General features: G+C 36.9%; 1 protein-coding gene across 3 annotated transcripts in view; it reads left to right on the forward strand.

Annotated features, from left to right (window-relative positions):
- Positions 1-19,148, forward strand: part of Cwo (hairy/enhancer-of-split related with YRPW motif protein 1) — a 35,475-nt gene extending 16,327 nt beyond the window's left edge. The window contains exons 1-5 of one of the 3 annotated variants that reach the window (XM_070312642.1): positions 1,099-1,654; positions 2,468-2,597; positions 15,837-16,020; positions 16,245-16,478; positions 16,718-19,148. In XM_070312642.1, the coding sequence (XP_070168743.1) occupies positions 2,505-2,597; positions 15,837-16,020; positions 16,245-16,478; positions 16,718-17,328 (1,122 nt within the window). In that variant the 5' untranslated portion in view covers positions 1,099-1,654; positions 2,468-2,504 and the 3' untranslated portion in view covers positions 17,329-19,148. Of the gene's footprint in view, positions 1-1,098; positions 1,655-2,467; positions 2,598-13,496; positions 13,690-15,836; positions 16,021-16,244; positions 16,479-16,717 lie in introns of those variants that run through there. The other 2 variants (XM_070312640.1, XM_070312641.1) reach the window with 2 other exon arrangements.
- Positions 19,149-19,287: the final 139 nt, after the last annotated feature.

Consider the following 19,287-nt stretch of genomic DNA (forward strand, 5'->3'; position numbering starts at 1 on the left):
ACGTAAGTAAGCGCACCGTTGTCGTCGTAAAAGAGGGCGATGGAAAAAAATAGCTTCCAGCTGTGCGTTATGCAATTCACGTGGCGTATCGCGCGAAGAAAACTATAGCCCACGTTTCTTATTTTTCTATTTCTCTCTCTCTCTTTCCCAGTTGTTTTTTTTTTTATGTCTTATGCGCTTCATTTGCCATACGTTTTATCATTTCAGATCCGCATCTCGTTGATCTTAGTGAGCGCTTTTATTCGCGCAAATGTATTCATAGAGATGTAAATAACGTGTAGAATTATTTTTCATAATTTAATTCGGAATTTCTAGTCGCGTATTATTTCTTTCTACAGTTGTTTTTCTTCTTCTTCTTCTTCTTCTTCTTCTTCTTCTCCTTCTCCTTCTCCTTCTTCTTCTTCTTCTTCTTCTTCTTCTTCTTCTTCTTCTTCTTCTCCTTCTCCTTCTCCTTCTCCTTCTCCTTCTCCTTCTCCTTCTCCTTCTTCTTCTTCTTCTTCTTCTTCTTCTTCTTCTTCTTCTTCTTCTTCTTCTTCTTCTTCTTTCTTCTTTCTTCTTCTTCTTCTTCTTTTTTTTTGTTTTCTCCTGTAATAGTTTTGCGGCAATTCCGATCTTGTTTTCTTTATGACGGATAGCATTCTCGTGTCCCGGGATAACAATATCGGCAGCTTCATCCTTGAACTTTCGTTCACGCAAGCGCGAGCGATTGCGTTCGATAGATACAATAATAGTGAGCCCGTTATTGTTGAGAGAAAATTGTCGAGAGAATCTTAGAAAGAATCTTAGCAAGGTAATAGAGAAGTGCAGTAATTTTGAAGTAGTAAAAGATTGGTAATAGGGAAGATTTACATTCATCCAGGTTGCTTCTTTTATAAATTTTTCATCAACGATATTGTCTATCCTTGAACATAAGATATAATTTATCCAGTTATAGAACAAATTCTGTTCTTTAAAAATAGACGTCACTTTTTCAGAACATTTATAGCCTTCCAGGAATTTTAATAGACCGATTTGATTAGCTTTTAATTTAATTGATTATACATTTATGGAATGGCTATATTATGTATTATGTATTTAAAATTAATAGTCAGAGGATATGAAAAATAATGAAGTTGCGCACTTCCTTTCAATTTAATTAGAAGCTCGCTGACGTAGGCATTTATTAATTTGATTAACTATTAAAAGTATAAGGAAAAAAACCTCTACTTTATTATCATACGTAACGAGAACGATTCTCATGTTGTCACGTGGCTCTACCAGCTCTCCTATACATAAGTTATCAGCAATCGAATAAGACCCGATTTCTGATGGCTTATTAGCGGATTACCGTAGCCGGCGACCTTCCGATTTACCTCGGCGTATTTGTGTCACTCACAGCATGTGAGAAACGACGAAACTCCTTTTAGCTCGTTAAAAATTCACACCAAACACCGGACAGTCCCTTGTCGACTGGCCGTCGTAGTTGCACGACGACGATGAGGAAAAACGGTGTCGCCTGCAAGTTTCATAAGCAACGATATTGCCGGGCTTATCAATAATGCGCCGGAGCCTCGTGCTTCTCTCCCGTTTACTTTGTTTGCAGCGGAAAATCTATAACGGAGCAAGGGACGTGCACAGGGTTATTGACTGAAACATATTCGTGTCGAGCCGTTACGTAAGTATCTCGTGCGACGTTAGATGCATTTAACCTCTTGATAGCGTCACGATGAGCACATTAACAGAGCTGGCGTTTAAATTTTCCTTTTCAAGCGTTGATCGTCTTCTTCCTTACGACGCAAAAAAAAAAAAAAAAAAAAAAAACGGAAGGATTCAATTCTATTTCATAATTAGAGGTAAAATTTTTAACTGTGTAAGATGGCGATAATTATACTCATCGGGTGAAGAGGAAAGCAAGATGAAAATTATGCAAATGAAAAATTTGCACATTGCTTCCTCATTATTTTATTTCGCTCGCGAAGCTCAAGCCCCTTGAAAGCAAACGAGCTTTTCAATTTTGACTTCTTCATACAGGAAAATAATATCTCAAAATTTGCGAAATTTACAGCGTGTACTCAGATATTTCTTCATAATTTTATAAAAAATGAAACCCTTTCATTGATTCTCACCAAATTTAATACCAACCATTCTTTATAATGATATTCTATCTATTAAAAAAAAAAAAAAAAAAAAAAATCCGATATCTCACGTACAGACATTTTAAAAAAATATGACTTTTCGAACATTTTAAATACATTGGCATAGAAAATTGGAAAAAAAATTTTATCACGAAAATAAAGCTTCCTCTACGAGGGAGCAAAAATTATTTAAAATATTTTATATGTATATATCAATATTCTTTTCATAGCTCGGATTTAAAGTGAAGGACGCATCGAGTTCCTATTTTTGAATAGTAACCCAACGCGTTGCGTTTTTAAAATCAATACATGAATAATTAATCACGCGTTCTGCTGTTTTTTTTTTTTTTCAGTCTGGATGGTAGCTCCTGCAAGGACGAGATATACAGCATGGGCATAGGAGCTGGATATTGCGAGGGCAACCTGAACTTCGCCACGGCCTCGGAGGATGACGAGGTTTATACTAAGAAGAAGGTCTCCAGGGTGAGTCATGAGCTCATTTGTACACAATCAGTTCCGTAATAAGCACTTTGCCAATCGGCGAAATATTATTAGGTGTACAACTTTGCTTCCGCCGTTTTCCTATAGATGGCTTTAGCGGTAAGTAGTGGTCGAAATAAATAGATCATAGACGTCGTGCGATAAACTTGGGCATCTGTCAACGTAACCCCGTAGAAACATTAGTCGATTTGTGTCCGCGTCATAAAGTTATTCTCGATTGAAAATGTCAGTTTACGAGCCAAATTCTCGTCATTTGCGGGAGATTTTAATTTTCTGCTTCAATATGAAGAAATCTGCGGCTGAGGCTCATCGAATGCTCTCAAATACTTATGGTGAAGCCGCTATTAGCGAAAGAACGTGTCGCGAGTGGTTTCAACGCTTCAAGAACGGTGATTTTCACGTGGAAGACCGGCATAGCGGTGGAAGAGAGAAGGTTTTCGAAGATGCAGAATTGGAGGCGTTACTTAATGAAGACTCGAGTCAAAGTCAAAAAGAATTGGCACGATCATTGAGAGTGGACAATACTTTGAATCATAAATGTATAACCAGTTTTTTACAATAAAGCCTCGAATTTCGGAAAAAAAACCGGCGGAAGCAAAGTTGTACACCTAATAAATAAACGCTACCTCGTGTCTGTCGGATATCTGTATACGTCGGCTTCTTTTTAACTGCGTTTTCCAACATTTGCTCAAATGAAAACGTATAAATGCCTCCGTTTCGAGAAAATTATATGCAGAGATGCAAATGCAGCTTGAAGGAAATATTGCGCACGAGGAAAAAAAGGAAATAATAATAATTTTATGATTAGCTTTGACGCAAATATTGAGCCAATTTGGTTTTCAAACTATATACATATATTTAAAAAAAAAAAATGCAAACAGCTTGTAAATTAAAAAGAATCTATGCGATTTTTTTAGAATATTTAGAACGCACTTTAGTTTGTAAGAGACATTTTTTTATCCTCGCTTATTAAACTCGCCGTTTTCATTTCCACGCGAATGCAAGTCACTGTATAAATTATTATACAACAATGTGCAACTATTTCTCTTTGCAAATGTTGGACAATAGATTTTCAAGAATTTTTTCCTACGAACTTAACTTTTTCGCGAATTACTTTCTCGTTTCAATTGTTAGTTTATAATTCGCCATTTTATCGGCCGGAAGATGCTTACATATCGGAGAAACCCGCGGCTTATCTAGGCCATCGTGCCGCGAAGAAAGCTTTTCCGTGTTGTTGAATCAGCAATGACGCAACGACGTGTCGCGAGGTAGCCAAGTGTCACGTTCCGAAAACGATGATTGCGAGACACAGTGATCGCGCGAAATCGCACGTCGCGATGGTGTTTTTAAATGTCGGAAAAATATACGAATCATTTTTATATAGATGACTATAATTATACGTAAAAAGATATAATCAAATCTCTCTTTATATGTTTGACAGGGATCTGTTATAATGCATTATCAATATTATATTTATAGCCCGCGTTTTTTTAAACCAGCGATAAAGGTGACTAACGCAAACAATGGCTGACACGATGCTTTTGTTTCTGACAAACTAATTAACTAATATATCTGTATAAGGTCATTTCATACTGAATGCTATTCCCGGTCCAGGTAACAACGACCGTTGTTATAGAGATTACGTGCTTTAAAAATACTTGCTATTAATATTTTTATTCTTACAATATCGGCAAGGGAAAACGTATGAAATGTAGAATTCTGCAACACATCTTTATTCCAACAAATCTAAAGTATTTTAAGCGCCTTTCTTTCTTATTACAAAGCGGCTCGAACCGGATCTGGTCGCAAAAAAATGTCCCCGCTGACCGTGTGAATCTTTCGAGGCTTTATCTGATCGGTAAATTTCTCTTCTTTCCTTCTTGTGTCTCGCAATCGTGGTGCTCTTTAAAACTAAGAGGCTCCTTGTTCAGGAAATAGCTTGGAAGCATGACGAGGTGTCTTCTCGAGATGCTGCGATAATTATACGCGGATCTGAATTAGAAAGGAATCTCTCTCTCTTGACGTATTATTCGCGACAATTGCGAGAAAAGCAGCGAGCACGATTCTCATGGAAAGAATCTCATCTGTCGATTTCATATCGTTGTAATGAATTCGAACGACAACACTTTTAAATAATTTATTTTTACTCTACGAGCGACATTATCGATCTTCGAAATTGTGTATGCGCGAAATCGCGAAAGAATTTCACACCGAGATCGCGTTAATATCCTTCGAAGAAAAACGAGGAGGGTAGGAAATTCTCAATCTCTCTCTCCCATCGGCCGTTTATCACTCGTGAAAAATTGCAAACATCTGGCTTACAAAAGTTTAATTGCGTTAGCAGTTAAAGCGTGCCTAATTCGCGTTACGTCGACGACAAATTATGTAAAGCCGCGTGTCTAGACGGATTGCTTAGCGTTGCCTTTCGCGAATTCATTCGAGAATCAAACGCGTTTTGTCCTCGTGTCGATCCGCCGCGGCCTTAAATCTGTTTTACGTGACGAAAGAGAAGAGATCGAGCGCTTTCACGCGCCGAAATGCGCGTCTTGCCGTACCAAAGTACGATATGACTGTATTTCGTCGTCGTATCATCATCGTGGACGATTCATACCCGGGAATACCAGACTCGGTCATAATTGGTTGAATCAGGATCCGTGACAAAATTTCGTTGTCTCGTTAGAAACAAGGGGTGGGGGGTGGGGGGTGGGGGGATAATATTCTTTCTTTCAAAAACATTTCGAATTTTTTCCAACGCATACGCAACGCGACGCACATTTATGCTTTATTATTAAATAATAACAATAATAAATAGAGAGAGCAAAGTAAAATTTTTCATTTATACCTTAAACATACAGGTTGTCCCATTTTAAAGGTCCCGCTCAAATATCTCAGAAACACTGCGTTAAATCGAAAAATGTTTCAAACAAAAGTTGTGCGGCTTCGAGGGGGCCATAAGACGGTGACGATGATTTGACCTTGGAAAATCATTTGAAGGTCATGTGAAGGTCAACGTTAAAATCTTCAATGGAAACCCATTTTTTATTTAGTATTCTTGTAGCTGACATCGAGAGCTTTCCAAAACACTATAATAAAGTATTTTTTCATTAGGTACTTTTTGAGTTATTTTATATGAAAATATGTCAGATTATAAAATATAAAATAACTCGAAAAGTACTTAATGGAAAAATACTTTATTATAGTGTTTTGGAAAGCTCTCGATGTCAGCTACAAGAATACTAAATAAAAAATGGGGGTTTCCATTTAAGATTTTAAAGTTGACCTTCACATGACCTTCAAATGATTTTCCAAGTTCAAACCAATGGTACCATCTTATGGCCCCCTCGAAACCAAACAACTTTTGTCTGAAACATTTTTCTCTTCCAGGCTTGGTTTTTGAGATATTTGCCTGAGGAGATTAAAATGGGACACCCTGTATATATAGTATATACACATATAAGCCAATTTTTATAAAAACTTTATATCTTTTATCCTTTTATTTAATATATAAGTTTATTGAGATGACAAACTTTGCATAATTTCTAATAAAAATAAAGTACGTTTGGTCCTGATTCATTGGTGAAAAACACTCAAGGCGTTTATGGGCGCGCGCGTCCTCCGTCCCCGTTTATTTCCATAAAATATCACCAAGTCGGCATCACGTGGCGAGGACATTCATGGCACGAGTGACGTGACCAGAAAACTACTTGTGGAGAATCGTGATCGAGCCGTGACGATGATCGCACGCGACCCAAATAACGCTCGCAACGGCGTCACATGCACGAGACGACGGCCTGGGCGTATCCCGTTTAATGCACACAATGCACACACATCTTGAATTCCGAAGTCCCATTTTTAAAATCAAGAGCAAAATTTGGAGGGAAAAAAAAAAAAAAAATGACAAATATTTTATACGGCAAAATAAGCGTGAAAAATATAATAAAAAATTTATACGATTACATAATAAATACAGTTCCAATATATTTCTTGAAGGCAGATCTTTTTCAACAGATTTTTCTCCTTCGCCGTCTTAAGATGCTCGACCTTAGAATTCGAGATGTACAATATATGCAAGCAAATAAATATATCGTTTCTAATCGCGAATGTCTCTTCTTATAGCAACGAGTATCGCGCGGCAAAATAGTCGGAGTCGTTGATCCAAATGGCAAACGTGCCAAAATTAGAGTACGCGCGCACGTATGTTTGCCGTAACAGTTAGGTCTTTCGAGTTAAATTCGTCGTGCGGGCCACACATTTAATCTCGTGCTATATCGAGTGACGGCAGAAACACTTTCCTTGCGAAAATCGAGCAACGATATCCCAATACATTTACATACATCTCGCCCGCGGGACGAGTATCACGATTTTTTTTTTTTTTTTTTAAATACTTGGGAAATTATTGTTGTAAAGAAGAATATATTATACGTTGATTTTAATATAAATTATATATATGTTTAAAATAATGTATTCTTCGATTTGAGATTTGATTTTACGTTGTTTCGCCTGTTTCCGGTGACTCCGTCTGATCAGCGATCGATTAAACCATGTATCGCATTAATTTTACACAGGCGGAGATTTTATTGAACCATATAATGATAAATGCGGCTTTGTCGAAATTGATTCGCGTCCATCGATTCATAATCCTATGCCCGTTTTCACGATGACCAATCGACAAAACAAACCTACGATTTGCGATTCGCGCTGCGACTCACGTCACGTGCCACGTGTTGGGCTAATTAGGGAGATGTCATCAGACGACGTCATCAGTTTTTGACGTCGCCATTATTCCGATCATAGATAATTTGATTGCTGAATTTCAGCGCATTGGACTTGGCGCGATGGCTATTAATGACGTTGATAACATAATGCTCTCGATAGTCGATCGGGTTATAATCGTTCTATGAACCGAGTCGCGATAGCAGCATTGAATGTGTATGCGTAAACAAGTATTATAACGCACGATACACATTAATGAAAAAAGCATCGATGCTCTTTGATCATTCAGTCACATGGTAAACCGGTATTGAAGGGGACGGTTAATAATTCTGAAGCGCTTTACATATTTCACAAGTTAAGATTAAGATAAAATTTGAAGAGGCAAATGAAATGTTTAATTAAATCGATGGAAAATTGATTTTTATTTTAATAAGGATTTTATGCAAAGATAAGATAGTTATATATATATATTTACGTCATTCGACGTAGGTGTGTGTGTGCGTTAAACATTTTTAGCATTGAAATAAATTTATTCTCATTTGCTTATTGAATTATGATATCAGTTGATCCGATTAATTAATTATACAATTGATGTAATTATCATTGTTTTGAGTAATTAATAACGAATAATTGTAAGGAATTGTCAGCACTCGGATTTTTGCCAACGAGAATATTTTCTCGCAACGAAGGAACGAAATGAGAAATTCAAACTTTGCGAAAACATCACGTAAACGATTCCAATAATAGCAGACTCGTTGTATCCAAATAAACATTTGTCAAATGTCGCATTAATGTGATTTGCATACCGAGCGCGTCGAGTAGCACGCATTTAAATAACATAAATAATCATTTTTCATTACCAGAAAAGACTAGGATACAAGCGGCAAAATAAGAGAAAATAAAAAATGGGATAAAATAAAAAAAAGAAAGAAAAAATATCTTCGAGAAGGGCTCATTAATTTCTTTTATCAATAGATATATTGAACAAAAATCACGCGAAATTACGTGTCAAATATATGGTACATACGTAAATACCATAATTGTATTTGTATCGAGTGATTAATCCCTATCAAATGCAGTCAAGATATCCTTTCTCGTGATATCGCGCATTTATTTTCCCAAGAATAAAATATTCGATGAACCGGTCGACACTTTTCATTCGTGTATATACTGGGTGGCCCTATTTAATACATCCAGTCGAATATCTCAAAAACCAAGCCCGGAAGAGAAAAATGTCTCAAACAAAAGTTGTGTGGCTTCAAGGGGGCCATAAGATGGTGACAATGATTTGACCTTGGAAAATCATTTGAAGGCCATGTGAAGGTCAACTTTAAAATCTTCAATGGAAACCCTCATTTTTTATTTAGTATTCTTGTAGCTGACATCGAGAGCTTTCCAAGACACTATAATAAAGTATTTTTTCATTAAGTACTTTTCGAGTTACTTTATATTTTATAATCTGACATATTTTGATATAAAATAACTCGAAAAGTACTTAATGAAAAAATACTTTATTATATTGTTTTGGAAAGTTTTAGATGACAGCTACAAGAATACTAAATAAAAAATGGGGGTTTCCATTTAAGATTTTAAAGTTGACCTTCACATGACCTTCAAATGATTTTTCAAGGTCAAATCATTGTCACCATCTTATGGCCCCCTCGAAACCAAACAACTTTTGTCTGAAACATTTTTCTCTTCCGGACTTGGTTTTTGAGATATTTGCCTGAGGAGATTAAAATGGGACACCCTGTATATATATATATATATATAAATAAAATGTGTGCGTTTTTTGTAAAATTTATAAATATGCAATTAATTTTTTTTTTTTAATGCGCATCATTCAATTTTCCTAAGATTTGACGTTAAGCTCTATTAAGATACGGTCGCAGATTTCACACGTGCATCGTTCAGCGTATTTGGAGATTGAGGAACGTCGATGATCTGACAGTTTTTAGCGGCGTGATTTAAATCGCGAGAATTTGTCGACGCGTCGGCGATCCGAAGAAGAAATTCATTTGCGTATTGCAAGCAGGCGAATCGATTGTGATAAGAGCCAGTCAGTCCGGCTTTGCTGCTTGTTGTTGTCGTCGTTGTCGGCCGGTCGTCGCTGAGATGCCAAGAATCCGGTGATGCCCAGTTATCGTTTGAAAACGATAAACCCCCGGTCACGCATAATGCGAGCTTTCATACCGAGTATACGCCGGGGAGATCACCTCGTACCGGTTATATCCGGTACGCCGATAACTCGGCCCCGTTAAAGCGGTTCTCCGCTTTTTTCTTCGCCGTTGTTGTCGTCTCATCCTCGGATTTCTTCTTCGCTTCGTCGCTCTGAAGCAATCGCTCCCCGGTCAATGCGCATTTCGAAATAATTTCTCTATCCTGCACTCGGTTTATCTTTGCTTCGCGTATGCTTGCGTGACTTGTAATCTATCGAGAGTTCGATAATTCAATATATTCATTAAATCGTAATTTATTAAATTATACTTCACTCGTAAATTTTATGATTTATTAATCTCTGAGAAGCTGAGGCGTTGGTGGCAATTAAGTAGATTTCTAAATCATCTTTTTTTTTCTTCTTCATAAAAAAGTCATATAAATAGTTTTATTTTTTATTTACTTGCAATACAAATTCTTTATATAGATGGTTGTTTTTATTTATTTTGTCGTTGTCGTCGCTCTATCCCTCTATTATTATCATGATATTAATTGTAATACACTTACGCATTATGTGTACGAGATAAAGAGCAGCCGACAACGAGATTAGCATTTACAATATTGGAGCAGGTTGGTTTTAGAGAGACATTGCGATAATTTTACATTTAAATCACATACTTCATCATTAAAATCACAATTGTGCGTTATGTGTTTTCGCCTTCGCATATATTCGTATATATCAAATCAGACTTTGTAACTGAAATGTCGATAACTCAGTGCCGGCTAAGATTAAGAAGAGAGATAACTGAGCAACGTTATCTGGTACGCTTTTTACATGCGAGATAAGGACAGAATAATTTGTTTATTTCGCATGAAATTACGTCATATTTGGCGAAAACAAACTTACTTCGTAGTGGAATAATATTTTACTTATTCAATGCCATAGCGAGAATAACGTTTTATTTATTTAATGAGGAATAATAATTTTTTCTTAACCGGTTATATAAGCGCTCTCATGGCGTCGACTTCAAGTTCTTCGATAATTTTTAATCGGAACGTCATGCGTATATTAGGAAAATATTAAATTTTTAATTTAAAACGAGAGATGTTTCTTTTAGTAAAAAATTTTTATTTCGAAGTTACTCAAGAATTACAGTACCTTCTGCAAATCAAATACACGGATTGATTTATAAAGAGCGTAAAGTAATAAAATAGATCGTGAAGCATCGCGATTAAATTCCCCTTGTTACATCGTTTACGAGTTTCTAATAAATGTTTATGATATTTTTATACGATGTATTGGATGATGGCATAAGTACGTGCCCGATTTTCATAGATGGTCATCATTAAGTTACTGCATGGCGGAGTTCTATTGTTTTCGTGTGGTAATTGTTGCTTACACCGAATAGATGACGTTGTCTTATGTCAATTTAGCGTCGGACATTGTTCAGATAAGTCCATTTGTGCATAAGAGAAATCATTAAAAATGGAGAACGAAAGGTGCGTTTGCGGCATGTAACGCTATATGAATTTCGGAAAGGCGTGAGTGTTGGGATTGCACGAAAATATTCAAAGCGTTTATTCGGACCGCGCTCCTGCTCTCCGAACAGTCAAAAAGTGATTTGGCAGATTTCGAAATGGTGATTTCAACATGGAGGATCAACCCCGCTCTGGACAACCGCCTTCTGGCATCGATGATGACGTTGTGCATGCCTTAGTGGAAAGAAACCCAAGGATTACAACTGAGGATATTGCTGAGAGGCTGAACATTGATAATTCAACCGCTTTTCGTCATTTAAAAAAGCTTGGATACATTTCCAAGCTTGATACGTGGGTGCCGCATCTTCTGACTGAAAGGAATAAGCTGCAGGAAAACTGCAGGAGTCGCAATGGGAAATTCTGCAGCACCCGCCATATTCTCCAGACATTGCGCCTTCAGATTTTTATCCGTTCCGGTCTTTGCAGAATAGTTTAAATGGCAAGAATCTCAATTCCGAGGAAGCTGTCGAAAACCACCTTAGAAACTTTTTTCAAGAAAAACCAAGTTCTTTCTTCAAAAATGGAATCGACAAGCTTATAGATGGTTGGAAAACCATTGTAGAAAAGAATGGAGACTATATAATTGATTAATAAAAGTGTTATCTCTAAAATATAATCTATTGAAGTTTATATTTAAATCGGGCACGAACTTATGCAATCACCCAATATTTGGATCCTATATAGTAAATACCTCGTTAGAATGATCGAAACTATTAATATCTAATCAATTAAGTTGTCGTTAATATTATCGTATGCTGAATCGATAAATAGTAGTAATAGAGTAACGATTGTTTAATTTTCTATTCAATGCATAGGATAAGAGAGGCCTTGGTTACTACGCATTAGATTGTTCCTTTTCTTACGTATAAGTTTAACATAATTCCTTGATAAATTATTTGACTACCTTGACTAAATCGATATCCACCCTTGGATAAATTCAAATACGTAATGCGTTAATCGAATATGATATTTATTCGTCTTCTGAAATATTCAATATTTAATTACTCGCGTTACGCTTAATGATTTTATCAATATTAATCAACAATTCTTTTGTCAAATACTCTGCGATATGTGTAGATATGCCGAGCGAAATTATTGACAGTAGTAATTAATATGCGCAATCATAAAAATGAATATATTGAAATGACATTTAATTAACACAATTAATATGTTTATGATTTATGTAACCAGACATATTTATATGGATATTTAATTTAATATAAATTATATCAAACGTATATGGTATTCCTTGGTCTAATTAATCGATGATATCCTGAATTTATACATAATGTCACTAACATTAAATCATTTTATTTATAAATCATTTCGTCAAAATTGGTGCCGGTTTTAATATATGACAATAAAATATATAATTTAAAAAGATTTAATTCATTTTTTTATAAAAAAAATTTTATCGCGGAAAATACAATATATTCACGGTTTGAAATTAATGAAATTTATTCTAAGAAGAATAATATTTTTATTAAAAAAAAAAAAAAAAAAAATGCATGCGTCGCGCACAGAATTGTACGTCGTAAAATATTCTGTTAAACGACTTTAAAATCTCTTAGAATTTCCGCGCAACGTTTGTAAATAATTATAAATTATTCATGAATGTTTATAAAAGCGTCGAAAGATACGAAAATTGACGGCAAACCGGCGCGGCGGGTCGAAACACGGGGGGGAGTCGAATCGTAGATAAAAGGTTGGGCTATCGTTCGCGGTCGCAACAGGGGACGGGAGATACCCGTGGCTCGGCTCGGCGTGACAGATACGCGTGTTGGCCTCACGTGTCGAGCGTAATGCATCGTGTTCTCGACACGTGATGCCTCGGCTCCGCTCGGCGCGGCGCGAAGTCTCCCTCCCGGACGGAAAGAAGAAACGCGAGCGTCGCGGTTTCCGTCGCCTGTAGCTCGTAGTCGTCGCCGTGCCTGCTATTCGCGAGCACGTTTACAGCGCACTTAGTCGGGAGACATCTTCGAGTGAAGATCGGGAGCGATCCTTCACTGAGTTTTAATAATCGTTTATTACTCGCGTAATATACTTTGAATAATTTTCTTCATATATTACGTCTCTCTTTATATATATATCTTTAATAAAGAGATAATATATATCAATAAATCTAGAATAGAAATTTATAAATAAATTCTTGAATGAGTATAAATTTTCGCGATAACGAAACGCGACAGTAATATTGATTATGTACGAAAGATATAAGTTTTAAAATACGAGAGAGCGAGCATCGGATATACATGTCGCGTTGTGAAATCAATTTGGACTTGGATATTGCGTGTGACATGCAACTATTGCTACAAACTTAAAAAGTGTCCGATATAATTATTTGACATTGTGTGGTTTGTGCAACCGAGAGAGATAAGAGACAAGTTTTCCACGTGGGACGGACAGAGATCGCTCCTCGAAAGTGAATTTTATCCAGCGCGAAATAGAGAGCGAATCGACACTTTGCCCCCCGCAAACCTTCTTGGGGAGGACTTGGATAAGGGGGAGATCCTTCTCTCTTCTTCCTTTCGTATTTTGTCACTCAAGAATGGTCACGCATAGCATGGATAACATCTTGAGCATGCAGTACTACCCGACAAATAGCCACATAGATATATCGGTGCACTCGCCGCCGCCGAGGAAAAGACGTTGTCTGAATAAAGAGGTGAATATACGGGTGGAGTTCCGAATAGAGAGAGAGAGAGAGAGAGAGAGAGAGAGAGAGAGAGAGAGAGAGAGAGAGAGAGAGAGAGAGAGAGAGAGAGGTGAACCCTCCGATTTTTTTTGAAACTACACTATTTTTTGTATTTTTGAACGCTGATTACGAATATGATAATGAAAATTTGCGACAAGGTCATTTTCAAGGTCAAAACTCAAAAAAAACTGAAAAAATATAACTTTTTAGATACTATTTCGATAAATATTGATGTAAGAAAAAAATGTTTCAAATAAAAGTTGTAGTTCTTGTAAAAATACATCATTTATGTTGTATAAATTTTTTGCGTAAAACTGAAAGTTTTCGAGAAAATCGATGTTAAAGACTAAAAACGGCGGGTGAAAAGTTCCGAAAAGTGCTAACCTCTGATTTTTTTGAAACTCAGTATTCTTACGTATTTTGATGCACTGATTACGGATATCATAGTGAAAATTGGTGCATTTCTCATTTTCATAGTGAAAATCATGAATAACCCATAAAAATTTTAGATCTTACAGAGAAAAATATTTTATGTCCTATTAATTTTCGGTAGTGGAGCCCCCCGCAGGGGGGCGGAACCCACTGTTCCACATGGGTTTGCAACTTTATAAAAAATTGCAAAATTATAAAAAAATATAAAAGTTATAAAAAGAAAAAAATGGAGTCAATTCTTCGTCACGTCCTTGTCGTTGACTCCGGATTCGGCTGAGAACGAAGAATATATTGATGTTTGAGAGGGTTTTTCTTATCAAATTTTTTTTCGAAAACTATCAGTTTTACGCAAACAATTTATACAACATAAATGATGTATTTTTTTAAGAACTGCAACTTTTATTTGAAACATTTTTTCCTTACATCAATATTTATCGAAATAATGTCTAAAAAGTTATATTTTTTCAGTTTTTTTTGAGTTTTGACCTTGAAAATGACCTTGTCGCAAATTTTCATTATCATATTCGTAATCAGCGTTAAAAAAATACAAAAAAATAGCGTAGTTTCAAAAAAATCGGAGGGTTCACCTATTCGGAACTTTATCCGAATGTTGTTGTGCAAGATCTCAATGTATGTATTACTTGGGATCGAAGGAGGGGAAGGGGGAAACGTGATATAGTTATTTAAAAACAAAAAAAAATTTTGATTATATTGCTTTAAAAATTTACAATACAAAAATATGGAAATTTTGCTCGAGCGTGAGGTAAAATTGTAAAACGATTGTCTGGATTTTTCGACAACTTTTTAAAAATTCAATCTTGCGACTGCGAAAATCATAGCGTATTTAATTTATTTTATACGTTTGGCTTTTAATTTATATAAAGAATTCGATTCTGTAAGGGAAATTGCAAGAGAACAATTTTGTCGAAGGGTGATTAGCGTTTTTTTGGGTGTTTTTTTTTTTTTTTTTTTTTACATCACATTGCTTCGTGCCTGAACGTTCGATGATATCTTTCCGCATATTCGCATGTGATGGACGGGGGGGGGGGGACATTTCGCCAAAAAGCGGTAACCTAATTAAGTGCGATACGTGCCTGGAGACCGTGATACGCGACACGTACGGATAATCGCGCTCCAACAACGGATCACGACGTGACCCTTAAAAAAATGATAACGTGCTTTAATCCGATTCTAGCGATATCAAGGATTAAAAAGTTATCGTAAAAATTTATCTGTATTTGATCGATATTGTAAATGCTTCTCAGTTAATTCATCACATTCTTGTCTGATCACATCTCGATTATTGTCACTGCAAATTAAGTCAAAAGTCAAGTGTATATTTATGCATTTTTTTTTTTTTTTTTTTTTTAAACTAAATATTGCTTGACATAAGGATATCTTGCATTTTTTAAATATTTAATAGAGTGTATTTATATATTCTATATATATATGACTTTAAATATGTTTTCTAAAGTAGTCGGCAATGTGATTTTTTTCTTTTAAACCAGACAAATTTTACCATCTTATGTATACTTTTGAATTTTCTTTTTCATTCAATAGTGCGTTTTTTTTTTTAAATATTAATGATACAATACAGATTATATGCGTCAAAGAGCGATTGTAAATTCTAAAGTCCCGTTGCAGCTGGCAAATAATTGAATTATTTGTTTATTTCTGTGTTGCAGCAAGATCCGATGTCACATAGGATCATTGAGAAGCGTAGAAGAGATCGCATGAACAATTGTCTGGCTGATCTCAGTAGACTCATACCGGCAGAATATTTGAAGAAGGGTCGAGGCAGAGTCGAAAAGACAGAGATCATCGAGATGGCGATCCGCCACATGAAGCATCTTCAAGGCCTTCGGCAAGGTGAGTTTAATCGATTCAACCGCAATTCTTCCGAGCAAAATCATCTCGGGGAACGGAAATGTCACGTAACGCGCACTTTATTTTCGTAAACGTCACTTTATAAGCACTATGTAGATCGCGCAGATATTGATATCTGCAAATCCGCGAATTGTAAATGCGAGTTCTACTATTACGTTGCGGTGACAATGCAGGGTTAATAGCGAGATATTTTTGTTTTATTTTAGACACCAAGCATTCGTCCGTGACACCGGTGCACACGCATCCCGAGGACAGCGTGGACAGCGTGTCTCATTCAACCGGCGCGTCAACGGCAGCGGAGCACTACAGGTTGGGATTTCAGGAGTGCCTGAACGAGACCATGCACTTCCTCGAGGAGGTCGAGGGCTTTTTCGGGAGAGATACTCTCTGCGTACAACTCTACAATCACTTGCAGCAGCACTGTGATAAGATCTTGGCCAGTACGTATCTGTTCCTATATTCGATTTTCGAAAGATATCTCTGTTTAAGATATCCCTTGTTTTTGAAAAATGCGTACTTTAATCTTTTCACGTCCGTTGTAACAGAATTTGACTAGAGGAAAATTTTAAAATTTCGTAATGAAGACATTTTTATTCATGATTGTGAAGAATTATGACCTAAGCATTTCATTTGCTTTCAGCATTTCCGTATAATAGATAGAGTTGTACGCTTGCTTCAGATGATCGAGTAGGTTTTCCGCATCCCGAGCTGCCGACGACGAATGGCGCGATGAACGGCGGCGCCGGCTATGCTCACGCGAGCATCGCGATGATGTGCCAGCCTAACGGCGGTCATTCGGATCACGGCTCGAGTTCGGGCGTGAGCTCGTTCGGTGACTCGGATCGTCCGCTGCTACGATCGGTGATCGTGCCGCCGCCGACGATCGTCAGCGACGACAGCAATCATAGTACCCATTCGCACAGTACGCCATCCGGGACCGGCGCTATCTCCTGTCGGCCGACCAATTACAAGTTCAAGAGCTCGATTAAGCAGAGGTTCTCGGCCGAGAGAATCAAGTCGTGCTCGTCGCCAGTGTCGAATGGCGTCGGTCTGGACAAGCCGACGTCCTCGCCGTCACACGGGGTGCCGATCTTCGCGCTACACGACGCCGGTTCCTTTTATGTACCGCTGACAGTCGAGGCGTCCATGATCAGGCCCTACCTAAGCTTCATCCCGGACACTGGACCCGATATCGTTCTTCATCCGGTCACGATATCGGTCAATTTTAATCACTTGTCACCGCCCGCGTGGTCGCAACAGCATAGTCCCATTCACCAGCATCAGACATAAGGGAGAAGCGAATGAAATGAAACGGTTTGTTATTTGATTACTAGTGTCTATCGTAGACGAGGGACGTATCCCCAGTTCTTTATCGATTTCTGATATCGATCCTTGACGGATTACACCGCACTAATTTAAAGCGATTGTATAAATTCGGGCGGATGATTGTTGGATAATATTTATCACATGTCGTGATAAAAACGGGAGCGATCATGAGGCCGTCCGTAATTTTTGCGAGAGTCACGAGCAACACTCACACAGTTGCTCTATTTTATTAGTCTATTCCGTCTATACGCGATAGACGGAATAGAGCGATCTATATACGTTACAATTCATTGACATAATTAATAATTTTGCTAAATCTTGTCATATTAAATTTTGAGAAATCTTATAGATTTCTGGATTAGTCACGTTAAAATATATTTGCAGAAATAATTAACACGTTCCGCGTTGAACTGATTTTAGTGATTCTCCGTTCACGATATGCGGGACACGTGTGCGTTTGACATTATTGATATTAATTCTTATAGTCTGCTTATTTTTATCGTGTATAGATCGCTTGGCTGATGTACGTTGCCGAAATCGAAAATGTTTGTAACATTTACCGAGGCTGTGGGTCGTTTTAGCATTTATGAGAGGAAGCCAGAGAGAGAGAGAGAGTGAATGAGAGAGAGAGCGAGAGAGCATATTAAGAATTTGTACATAGGTAGAGTATTAAGAATAGAAAGCCCAAGTCTTTTTGACTTTGATGTGTCTTTCCTCGTCGTTAATCTATATAATTCAGACACTCCCATCTTCCTTCTTCCCTGACGGATATCTCATCCCGTTCCTCTTTTCTCTCCATTTATTCTCCTTCTTGGACTCGCTTATTTTTCATTTTGTCAGTTCTAAAAAACTTTTTTCGCACGCCGTGTTCTCTTAGTCAAGAATCAGTTATGAAATGTTGGTATGTATTGTAAGAATTATGTCATAAAAATTTAGAACTGAATTGCAAATATTGAACCGTGAATTGCTTTGGCTCATCCTGAGCCTTGTCTTTGCCTCGCTGGATATCGTTGGTTATCCTGCAAGTTCAAGATGGCAGGATCTTCCGGATCCAGATTTTAAAATAATCATGCAAAGCCAAAAATGATCAAGAATTCATTAGCAGAGACTTCATTCGATTATTTGATCATTATATTATTCTTTTGATTATGACATTCCCGTTATCTTTCCATTTCTTACAATACTCATTACGGATATCGAATATCGATACAATGACTATTCGGTGGAGAGAGAGAGAGAGAGAGAGAGAGACACATGTCGTGTTTCAAAGCCGGGGATCCGGAAAGAAATTCATTTTTTATGTAACACGTGGAAAGATTTATTTCTGTTGATTTAACGTAACAAACGCATGACAAATAGATGAATGTTATCAATCTGACAGAATTGATTTACGTGATTGATCCGTATAAACCGACGATTTTCCGATTATTCGAGATGCAAGTTTGCATAAAAGTGCCTACATATATCGATTCATGAATTCCTTACTTACACATGTGATTTCCCGTATGTACGAAGAAAAAGTTTCATCATTCTTTTCTTTTCCGCGATTAATAATTCTGTATCATGTTCGATTACGAGAGGATTGAGTCTGCTCGATGCCCCGCGAAAGAAAAACGGGCCTCAGCAATTAAAGACTGATCAAGAGCTGCATTATATTAAAAATTCTTGTAAAAGAGATCACTTGCATTAAATATATTTGTATATACTACAATATGTGTCTATAGTTGTAACTTTAACAAAGAATTTATGCGGAATAAATTATATTATTTACCATATATAGCAAATAGCCCTCTTCTAGCGCCGATTATCTCTTTTATGTCATACCCGTATACATCCCCTTCTCTCGCTTTCACATTTGAATTACGATCAAAGTGAAAGAGAAGGAAGCTATCTTACTTCTCGTCATTAAAATTGTCCAATTGC

This window comes from Polyergus mexicanus, unplaced genomic scaffold, assembly GCF_030449975.1.
Source record: "Polyergus mexicanus isolate NDT 795.1 unplaced genomic scaffold, iyPolMexi1.0 SCAF_22, whole genome shotgun sequence".
Classification (NCBI taxonomy): Eukaryota; Metazoa; Arthropoda; class Insecta; order Hymenoptera; family Formicidae; genus Polyergus; species Polyergus mexicanus.